The sequence below is a fragment of the Mustela putorius genome, unplaced genomic scaffold (genome assembly GCF_011764305.1).
Source record: "Mustela putorius furo isolate JIRA1106 unplaced genomic scaffold, ASM1176430v1.1 tig00001433_pilon_pilon_pilon, whole genome shotgun sequence".
NCBI lineage: Eukaryota > Metazoa > Chordata > Mammalia > Carnivora > Mustelidae > Mustela > Mustela putorius.
The window spans coordinates 631,932-643,519 of NW_025421741.1; the positions used below are offsets into that span (position 1 = coordinate 631,932).

Here is an 11,588-nt window from a genome sequence, read left to right on the forward strand (position 1 = left end):
GCTGTGAAGTGTGTAAACCTGGTGATTCACAGACCTGTACCCCTGGGGATAAAAATATATGTTTATAAAAAATAAAAATTAAAAAAAATAAATAAATTTAAAAAGAAACAAAAAAAACAAATCACCTTCACAAAGGGGATGTTCACTGGCCACCCAGTAGGGTACCATCCCAAGTCCTTCACCAAATACCAGCCAGGTGCGAAATCCTATCTTTTACAATGTTCTGTATGATGTTTAAGATCTGAATGCCGTTCTCTAAAAACAAGTTTGTATTAACAATATCGTTGTCTATATGTGTAAGAAGTCACTCCACAAAGCTTAACTGTGAAATGAAACAACTATTTAACAAGTGAGAGTCTGACTTGCGCTGGGTTCTGCTGCCCCCGAGCCCACACACCATTCTCACACTTCTGGGGTGCCACAGCCAAGCTGGGTCAGCACATCGTTCCCAGAAACCAAGAGCCAGGTCTGCGATATACGAGTCTTCCGTCAGACATAACAGCAACATTTCATTAACACCAGGAGAGTCTTTAAGAACTACATTTTCACAAGGAATTGGCATGGAAGAATTAAGCAGATAAAGGGGGTAAAATATAAAAAAAAAAAAATTTCACAGAGTAGGTAAAGTCAAGACAATACAGAAGGTCTCATTTCCAAAGGGAAACCAGGACATGCAATATCGTAACTGCTTCACACTTTGAAGTGAGTCCCTGTATCAAACAATGACTTTCATGCTTTTCCCACTAGGTACAATCAGGAGCTAACATCATAAATACCGGAAACCCCATGGCTACGCTAATCCCAAGTATTCAGCAAACTCTCAAAACTGCTAACTTTTCATATATTTGTATTAAAACAGTACACTTTTAGGACTTTATTCATATTTATTTGAGAGAGAACGAGCATAAGAGCATGCGTGTGAGCAGGAGCAGAGGCAGAGGGAGAAGCAGGCTCTCCGCTGAGCAGAGAGCCCGATGCGGGACGCGATCCCAGGACCCTGGGATCAGGACCTGAGCCAAAGGCAGACACTTCACTGAGTGAGCCACATAAGCACCACAATATATTACCTTTTTTTTAATCAAATCTGCACATTTATAGGCCCGTTCAGACTGTCCGTGCATTCAAGAGTCAATGACACTATTAGACCAGGTTTACACAACCACAGCAAACCATGAAAGGGCAGTTTTTATCATTAAATAATGATAATGGACATGTTTCTTCATGTTTAACAAAGTCAAAATATTTGTTCTGTGACTCAAATTTAAAAACGTGAAATCATGGAAAATTTGGTCAAATATGACTTAGGTTTAAGCCCAGAACCAGCCTTGAGGAGCTACGAGGGAGAGGAAAGGTCCTGCAGCAAGCCCGTGAGAGCAGACAAGGGTCGCGGTCAGCCCCAGGGAACATAGTCCCAGGCTGCTGGGCCAGGCAGACACCTCGGAGAAAGGCCAAGCTGACGGACAGCAGTGTTCCCACAGTTATATGCCTGTTCACACATTACACTTTTCAGAAGAGGAACTGAAGATGCATTCAATGATCTCAGAAATATTTCTGAGTTATGAGCTCTTGGACACATACGGTCATCATCTGGGGACCCACTGCTGTTCCAGGAGAAACAAGAGAAGTAGCATCCTGTGCGCGTGTCAGCCAAGGGGCACCCCTGCCCCCAGGACTGGCATGCCATTCTCTAAGGATGAGGGGGCCCTCAGTCTGGAGAGCACCAGCGGTCCTGGGGTGAGGACCTGTGAGACACAGGCCTACCACAGGGCGTGGCAAGTCTCCCAGAGGCAGCCTAGCTAGAGGAGCTATCTCCCGGCCCCAGCTCCACACTGAGAGAAGCGCCACCCAAGGCGGGAGTGTAGAGCTCCTCCTTGGGGAGGACAGGGGACCTGGGGCTCCACAGCTGCAAACCACCACTCCTGGCAGCCCCTCCCCAAACCTCTTACCAGGAAGAATGGCTCAATACAACCAGGTATGTTCAGGGCATGAAAAATTCTAGGGAACCTACGTCAACAGAAACAACTTTTGCAAATGTTACATTTAGTATTATTTCAAATTTCACACACACACAGTTACACTAACTGTGTCTAAAGAAGAAAGTCTAGCTAGGCTTCATCGAATGGCTCTTACCTGGTGGAAGAAATCATCCATGAAATGATCCTTTTCAACAACAACACTTGTGTCCCCATCGTCATCTTTTCTACACTAAAATGGAAAATATAAAAAGAAAAATTCAGATTTTAGAGATGTTCATGTAGGCCCACAAGGTCAAAGAGAAAAGCGACCCGCTGGAGCGCGAGGTCTAACAAGCCCGCGCTGTCTGCGACAGACTGAGGACTGGCTGGTGGGGCAGGGCGGAGGCAGCGGACAGCCCTGGGGGCAGCACGGCCACCTCCTGGAAGCAATGGCAGGGCTTCCCAGAACTTGGCGACGAGGAGCTGCTCGTGCACCACGGAAGTCAACATGACACCCCAGGTTTTATCCTCAAGAAGCGAACCCCTCATACCGCATATTTTCTATAAAGATGAAAAATGCTGACAGCACAGGCTAACTTTTCTAAAGCACACAGTTTTCAAGGAACTTGCACCTGTAGCAGCCGGCGGTCCTCATTGTTCCCTACGTGAGTGACTCCCAGGGGCGTCCACAAACACTCAGTGGCACTCTAATAAGGAAACGCTGACTAGGAAGAAGGAAAGCACTGTCCTGACCACTGGAAAGAGCTGGGGATGCTACACCAGCAACCAGGCTCTGAATGTTTAAATCCCATCCGAGAACATTCTAGGGCAGTTCTCAAACTTGAGGTGCAGAAGAGTCGTGGGAAGGCTGGGTCCCTGACTCGGCAGGTCAGAGTGAAGCATTCTGAGCACTCTAGTATGTCAGACACGGTCTCCTGCTGCTGCTGGACCCGGGACTCTGTGTGAAGAGCCACTTTTCAGGGAGGCAAAGCCTGTACAGCGGAAGCCAGCCCTGGGAAGGCAGCCGTGCACGACACATGCCCAGAGCACCGCCAGCCCAGGGGACTGCTCCGTGGCTCACCGCGGGCATCAAAGTCGTGTCTGCAGCATCCCCTAGTGGGGCTGGCGGGACTGCAGGACAAGGAAAGAAAACCTGCCAGAAAGTCCATGGCGGGGAACGGCTCTGAACCATGTGCCTGAGGACACAGCAGATGAGCCCTGCAGAAGCCGAGGAGGCCGTGGGTTATGGGAATTCTCAGAACCTTAGCATAGTGGAAGTCATTATCCACTCCAAGTCTGCGCTGCAGCTTTACTGATCTACAGCCTAGGAATAACTTGCAGACAAAATTCTACTAGAATTTAGCTAAGAAACATCTGAAAAGTTCATAAATGTTTAAGAAATCATAGGAGGCCTTCCCTCTGCACCATCTGGAGCCCTCACAAAAGCCAGGAGATTTGGCCTAACAGTCACCAATACTCTCCCACCGCCCTGAGATCATCTCTGGAGGTCACCTCGCTCAGCCTGGGGCCTCTTCTGGGCGAAGATAAGCCACATCTGTTGGCAGAGGCAAAGGGAAAAGAGAGGTTTCTCTATGATAGAGAGGAAGAGCTCGCTCAGAGGAGCAGCTTGCAGGAGGAGAATGGGAGGAAGCCCTAATCGCAGGATGACACAGTGCTGAGGACCAGAGGAGTGGGGCGGGACCAGCACGACAGGACCAGGGGGGCAGTGGGCAAGGGGAAGCAAAAGCCCCACCGGCACAAGCCTGCACATACTCTCTCGCTGGAGGGACCCACTGGCACCTCTCAGACAGGCATGGCCGCACTGATGACCCTATTTGTTCCCTGTGCCCTGACTCCCCTTAGTGTCCTGAGTCACACCACCTTGCTCTCACATGACAACAGCTGTTGAGAAAGACACCTGGATGAGGGCTGCTGACAATGTTGGGTTTGTCTGCATTAGCAGGACAAGTGTTACGAGTTGAAATGCGTCCCTAGGAAAGCAGACAGAGAAGGCCTAACCCCAGACCTCTGCCTGTGAACCTTGGTGGGGACGAGGGACACAGCAGGAAAGCAGCATCCCCCAGATGTGGGCTCCAGACTGCTCCCCATCAGCACCTGAACCTCCGAGGTCTGCCCCCTGGTCTGTGAACCATGGGCTCTCCTGGCCCCATCTCCTTCAGAGACAGGTTGTAAGCACCTCTGTCCCCCTGTGTGACCGAAGGGGTCTCTGTGTCACAGGGCTGTGTCATCAGTTCATTCTAGTCTCGGCTGTGAGCAGAGCCGCACTTGAGCCGGGCACCGGCAAGCATGTCACCACAACGGACGTCAAGGGGAGCCACGGGTACTTCTAACCCCACCAGGTGGGCCCGGCTCACGGAGACAGAGTGCTGCTGCTGGTGCACCCAGGGCTGCAGGAAGCACCCTCGCCAACCACCACCCACGGCCCGGGTCCACATCGCCGCGTCACACACTGGAACACAAACCACACGGTGAAGGGCTGTGCTCAGGTCCTCAGAGCTGAGCAGTTCTGGGCCAGCATGTGCCCCCGCCCCCATCTGTCCCACTTTACAAAGCTCACCATCAACAATTCCCCACGCTGACTCTGGCCACAAAGAGCTGTCCTTCACCGCCAGCTCCAACACTTGGCCAATGGTCCCATTTACTCTGCTGTCTCCATGCTGCCAGGAAGAGGCCGAGGACAGAGGGGCTGCCCTTGTCGATTTGACTCCAAATACCCTCACTCTTAAAAATTCTCCATCCACGCCTCAGAGGAAGGAGCTTCCCCAGAGGTCCTCTGTCGGCTACCACAGGCCCTCCTCCAGACTCCTGGCAGCAGCCTTGCCCCTGGCTTCCTAGAGTGTACTCCGCACCCCACTCATCCTGACTTGGCCCTGTACCGCCCTACAGTAGCTATCCGTCTTCCCTTCTCCAAGGCGGGGTCTCAGCAGGAAACAGTTATGTCACGTCCCCCTCGAGTCAGGAGCAAGAGTGAAACAGCATCACGCAAGCAGCTGGCTTCCTGTGAACGGACGTGAACTTGACTTAGGAGTGAGCGCAGTGGTTCCAACTGTGGCCCGGGGCCAGAGAGATGAGAAAGGCGTCCGCCCAACCCGACTCTAACAGGGCCGCTCCCATCTCTCCGCTCTGAAAGTCACTGCAGACTCACACAGGGCGCTTTGGTTTTGCCTGCTGGGGAACGCTGGGGAAGGCTGCAAAGCGGCACAAGGAGAAGGAATGCGACAATGAGCCTTGGGTGCATCCACCACTTGGTTCAACCACCACCTCCCTGCAACCAGTCCTGCTTCACCCGCACCCCCCACCCCCATGGCACTAGGTCACCCCAGGTGAATCCCACAGAGAACGTGCAGTGGCTCCACGCTGCAGAAAACTCCAGCTGCCACTCCAGGAGACACAGCAGCCCACTGCGGTGCTCGGGGACACAGTTCCCAACCTCACGCCGCTGTGGGGAGCATGTCACATCACCGCCACACTTCCATGCTGGGCGCTGACTGCACCCCATGCACAGCGCCCACCAGCAAACCAGATGGAGGAAGCCCAATGCTGCCGCCACCCTCTGACCCGCACCGCACCCTTGATCTCCGGCGAGCCCTATAGGCAAGGGGATGCTCTCTCTGCCTGCAACCGTGAAAGAGCCAGAGGACTTGGAACGCATTTTCTCTACCGTTTCCTTTCTTTATCCTTGATTCACAACCTTTACCTCTACTTCTTATCTCTAAGGGGAATTCACAAAGCTATCAGGTAGTTGGAGATGGGCTCCATTGCTGCCTTAGGTCCTCCATTCCTAAGGAAGGGAAAGGGGAAAGCGAGACCCCGCAGACAGAACACTGCTACTCACTGGAGGGCCTCCCCTAGTCCCTCCCGCCAGGACAGTGGAGTCCAAGCCCTGACCCAGCCCTGGCCACAGCTTTACCCTGAATAACAAAACAACTCATGGCAAAGCACTTATTAAAAGCAGTGGGAATACTCTCCAGTGTGACGGGCTTGATTTCCAAAGTGTCAAAGTGCAAGATAAACACTCAAACATCAACATTCCGTTTCTGTTAAATTTTAAAAGAGGCCTCCCTCAAAGCGGCGTATAAAAAACAAAATTCTCCGTGAGTGGCCACTGTCAGGAGCAGACACAGAGCAGTGCCCACGCTCAAGGGCTCCTCAACAGACACGAATAATCTGCCACTGGAATGCTGTTTAGATTTCAACAGAAGCTGAACTATCCCAAGTTAGCAGAATCCGGACTTGGATAAAACACTGGCTCCTTTCTCCAGTGCAGAGACGCGAGGGCCTTGCACAGATAGTAACTGTGGGCACGTAAGTTACATTTTCTTGAAACACATACAACAGTGGTACCTTTGATGCTAGAGAACATTAACTCCGATCACTTAAGTAAAAGCAAAGAACGCCTGTAACTGAACACAGGGAAAGCCGTCTACTGGCGTCTGTATGAGACGCGCCTTCCCGCTGCATTGACGTTACCGGGGCTGACGCCCTGCGGCAGAATGTCACCGCGGTTCACGTTGGTGTATTTGCCTGAGCGCTTGTCTCCACTCTGAATACTACACAGACCTTTCACAGGTACTTGGACTTTACATCAACAGAACCCTACTGCAGAGACGTTTCTGCAATTTGACTCTTTTCTCCCCATGATCCGTTTAAAGGTTTCTCCTTATCTCTCACCTCCACTCTGACAAACCAGCCCTCCCTCTGTCCTGCACACCAACTTGTCCCCACCTCGAAGCCTCGGGGCCTGCTGTGCCTTCTGCTGGCCGCACCCCTGGGGCTTCTCCTTCTCAATGCAGCCCCAGGGAGCCCACCCACAGCCGTCCTCCCGGCTCTGTTTCCCTCAGAGCAGGAATTTACTCACTCCTGCCTGTCCCCCACAAGTGGCCTGGCAGCAAGGACACCATCTGCCTTCTCACAGCTCCTGCACCAGGTTCCCATTCAGAGGGATCAGCTGAGCAAACGAACAGAAGGCGGAGGAGACTGAGGGGCAGATGGGGAGGACAGAGGACACAAGCAGCAGAGAAGCACACAGGGCTGAGACAAAGCAGGTATGACCTGGGCGGGGGCATTACCCGTGGTCCCGGGTCCAGCCCCCCAGCCGGAGATCAGGTGGCACGTTCTGCCCTCCAGTCCTCAGGCACCACCCTCCTACTTTGAGTCAACCTCCTCCCTTCTCTGTTGCAGCTAATGGGTTTCTGTCCTTTGCACCCCAAAGAGCCTTGAGGACAACACATTCCTCTGTCATCTCCATTTTCCTCACCGTGGGATCTTGAAACGGAAACACACCAGTTCAACCTGACAGTTCCCAGCACAACTGCCCACACCAGTCGGCCCTGGGAAGGGTGAAAAGTCTGGAAGAAAACAGGACTGTCGGTGCTCAGAGACAGGAGGACAGCCACCTCTGGGGACATGAGAGCAGGACAGGAAGACTTCCCAGGGGTGATGCCGGCATGCGCTGAGACCACGAGGACGTGACAGGCGCTGAGACCACGAGGACGTGACAGGCAGGCAGAGAAGGGGGACCTGGGGAGCAGCACACATAAAGGTAGGGAAGAGGGAGGCCACCTCGGCAAGTGCAGACAGTGCCGGGACCAAGGCGGCCCAGGGGAAGCGCGTACCAAAGAGGAAACCCTTTTATGAACTGGCTTTCATGAGCTGGTTCTCTTAGGTTTTCTATTCCTTAAATTCACAAGAGACTTGAGGTCAAAAACAAGAATGAACCCGTGTAAACATCGAAGTTTTGTTGTCTTAAAAAGACACATCATGCCTACAAATGAACATATTTATGACAGTTAAGAACAGAGAACCCATAGATTCCAACTGAGGGAACGGTTTCGACAAACGAAATACAAAAAGTTAGCAGAACTAAATGTGCCATAAAATTCTAAACTATAAACATACACATACAGGAAATGATAAATACACTATAAAATTCTTAGCATTTTAAGTGTCAGCGAAGTATTTAGGAAAAAACGTTTTATTTTACAAATGGGAATCTGAATCTTTATAACGTGCAAGCGGAGCTGTCAAAAATAACTTTCAAAATATTTACGCAGTTTTTCCTGCCCTTTAATAAACTATATTTGCACCCTAAATCAGGGATTAAAAATACTCATTTTGTCATTTCCCTTAGGTCTACTAATGAAGACACAGAATGACCATGTGTTTGTGTTTATTATCCTGTAAACAATACCCACAGTTAAAATCACAGTTTCTCTACTCTTCGCTAGGATACGTCCATTTGCGTACACACACTTTTTTGAAAAGGCAATCATAACACATGTGGGGTCCCTGCCTCCTAGAACAGGTATTCCTCCCGCCTCTGCCATGTGCCCTCCTGTGTGCTCCCGCCTCTCTGCATCCCGCACATCCCCCCCAGAGACCCGGCACTCACGGGGCTCTTGGACACATGGTTCTTTTACTTTCTAGAAATCAGAAACCGCATCATTCTGGAGTCGGAGTCTAGGATATCCTGAACAAGTCACTTAAACTTTCTGCACCCAAAGAGATTGGCTGCTCAAGAAGAGAAACATTGGTTAGAAGCAGCTAAACCTGAAGTGGATGAACTGTATTGAACACACTAATATTTAAGTCTTTTCCAAGGGGTTTTCAGTGATAATCTTCTCAAGGGAAAGCACTAACAGCTCATAAAGGAAACTTTTTGGAGGTTTCCCAAAACAACTATTTTACCAGCTTGAACAGCATTGATGAGGCATTGTTAACTACCAAATTAAAATTCACCTAGGTAGGGAAAAAACACCAACTGTTTAGAAACATGGTCATGTATGGACATTCAAATCTTCTGTCAAGAACTTGGAGGGGCGCCTGGGTGGCTCAGTGGGTTAAGCCACTGCCTTCAGCTTGGGTATGATCTCAGGGTCCTGGGATCAAGTCCCACATGGGGTTCTATGCTCAGCAGGGAGCCTGCTTCCTCCTCTCTCTCTCTCTCTCTCTGCCTGCCTCTCTGCCTCCTTGTGATCTCTCTCTGTCAAATAAATAAATAAAATCTTTAAAAAAAAAAACTACTTGGAAAGGATACATTTCCTTAAGGAAAAATAAAAGTGTGACTTTTAGATCTGATGATTTTCAGATGAGCTCTTAAATATTAAAAGTTATTAAACTTTAAATATGTCGATTTTAAATTAATATTTTATACTAAATTTTAAATTAATATATAAAAATTGCTTTTTATAACTTCCAATAACCATTAAAAAGCTAATAAATATTAATAGCACTTATAATTACATGGCATTTTCTCCCATCTACTCCCAGAGTGTCACACGCAGGAGATAATTTCATGTTTCATAACTCCTTCTACTAGTAAGCAAGACAGATATTATTATCCCCATTTTATATACAGGAAAATTAAGGTTTTCAGAGTTTTAAAAATAATTTTCCCAAGATTAGACAACTCCACCAGTAGAAACTTCCAACAATCTGTTCTACAGTTACTCAGTGTCTTGATCTAGAGCAGGATGATACTGGACTAAAGAAGGCCACTGCTAGCTCAAATTCTAGATCAAAACGGGTCCTGTGTGTTCCACACCCTACAGCAGAGGCAACTGTGTATACATAAGCTTCAACAGGGGTAAATAATTGCCCGAATTGTTTTTTGGTTAATCAAGCCAAGAAAAGCTGTTTATATATAGTCTACTGACAGATTTTTCTTACTGTTCCCCAGTATTACATCTATTTGGAGATCTTCTGTTTGCTAAAACTGTTACAATTCTCCTGTTCAGAGGCACTCAGCATTTCTTCACTCAACAAATATTTGAGCTCGTCATGGCACAGAAAAGGCATTCTACCCGGTGAGATAGTGGTAATCTGCTACTTTTAACAGGATGTTCAACTGCAGAGATCAGAATATTCCGCCTTTAACACATCGGGAAGGACAACCCCACGATGAAGAAAGGCTCCGGGAACCAACAGAAAGCATAACTTCTATGATCCCAAGGGAGAGTCATCCTTTGCCTTCCCGAGCCAGGCTTCCTCAGGTGACGATTCAAGGGACTATCCCCTGATCTTTCCCAGGCACGACCTATAACCAGCTGCACTCTAGAAGCAAAGGAGAGAAGTTCAGTCCCTGCGCGCAATGGGGTCTTGGGCAGGGGGCCCAGCGCAAGGCAGGGGCTCTCCCCTGCAGTGGGATACAAGACGTAAGCCACTCGGCCTGGAGGACTTGCATTTTTAAAGAAGAAAAGGTCATAATTAACTGTTGGCCTCCCACATTCTACGAACACCCAGTCTGGTCCCACCGCCGCCGTCCCAGTCCCAGAGCAGTCGAGCGGCCGTCCTGAACACGCGCCTCAAAACTCGCCCGGCCCCCGAGGGAGCTCCCCGGGCTCAGTCAGTCAAGGGCCACTGGCCGGGGGCGCCACGCTGCCCGGAGCCGGAGCGCCGGCGGCTGAGAGAGGGCAGGCACCGGTCCCGGTTCTCGGAAGGCCGGCTCCTCCCTGGGGAGCCGCGGGCTCAGTGCCCGCCCCTGCGCTCACCCCGCGTCCCGGCTGCCCGGCGCCCGCAGGCAGGTGGCCTCGTGTGCCTTCCTGCTTCCAGGGCGGGGTCCCGCGTGAGACCCCGGGTCTCAGACCGCGGGCACGGCACAGCCCCGCTCTCGGCGCTCACACCCACCCGCGGGGCGCGGAGGGGCACCGACGACAGCTCGGCGGGCTCCGGCCGTCCCAAGTGCGGCGCGGGATGCCCTGAAGCGCCGTCAGCCTCGGCGGCAGCGAGCGGCTCAGGGAAGCGGCTTCGAGGCCCGGCCGCTGCCCCGCGCCCCCGGCAAACCGCGCGCTCGGACTCAGTTTCCCCATCTGTCCGCGAGGGGACAAGCGCTCCCGCCTCTCGCTGGGCAGCGTCCGGGACACGGTGGGGACAGCGCCCCCCGCCCGCCTCCCGCCAGTCCCGCGCTCCCCGGGGCCCCCGCGCAGTCCGGCCCTCCCCGGCGCCCCCACCCCCACCCGCCCCGCAGGCCGCCGCGCCTCCCCGCCCCGCCCGGCGCGAACCGCTAGCCGCCGCCCGTCCGCCGCTCACCGCCCTCAGGTCCGGCAGCCGGTCCCGCATCCCCACGGGCCCGGGCGCCTCGCCCCGCCGCCCAGGCCTGCCCGGCGCCGCCTCCGGCCGCCGCGGACTCCCAGGGGCCGCGCCGCCTCAGCCCGCGGGTCGCCGGCTCCGCGCCGCGCCCTCCCACGGCTCTCCCCGGGGCCGGCGCTGCCACGGCAACCGCGCCTGCACGCTCTGCGCATGCCCGGCCGCGCCGCACCCCGGCCCACGCAGGCTGCGGGAGTCCTGGCGGTGAGACCGCGGCCGGAGGGGCGGGGCCGGGCCGCGAGGGGCGGGGCCGGGCGGCGAGGGGCGGGGCCTGCAGGGAAGGCGGGGCCTGCGGAACCGGGAGCTTACGGAGCGGGGCGCGAGGGACGGAGCCTGGGTGGGGGGCGGGGCATGAGGGGAAGGCGGGGCCTGCATGGTGGGGAACACAGTGGCCTGGCGGGGAGGGGGCGGGCCTGAGGGGCGGTCGGGGCCTGCGTGAGGAAGCGGGCGGGGCGGGGTCCTGGGAGCTGGCAGGGCGGGGGTCTGGGTGCTGGCGGGGTGGGGGCCTGGAGAGGGGGCCCGGGGCCT

General features: G+C 53.1%; 1 protein-coding gene across 4 annotated transcripts in view; it reads right to left on the reverse strand.

Annotated features, from left to right (window-relative positions):
* STX2 (syntaxin 2) overlaps nt 1-11,293 on the reverse strand; it is a 32,507-nt gene extending 21,214 nt beyond the window's left edge. For 3 of the 4 annotated variants that reach the window (XR_006608867.1, XM_045087634.1, XM_045087636.1), the window contains exons 1-2: nt 11,004-11,293; nt 2,131-2,205 (exon numbers count right to left, since the gene is read on the reverse strand). Coding sequence is in view for 3 of the 4 variants with exons in the window: in XM_045087634.1 (XP_044943569.1) it covers nt 2,131-2,205; nt 11,004-11,033 (105 nt within the window). In the remaining variant the exon portion in view is untranslated. Of the gene's footprint in view, nt 1-2,130; nt 2,206-4,533; nt 5,169-11,003 lie in introns of those variants that run through there. The other variant, XM_045087635.1, reaches the window with a different exon arrangement.
* Nucleotides 11,294-11,588: the final 295 nt, after the last annotated feature.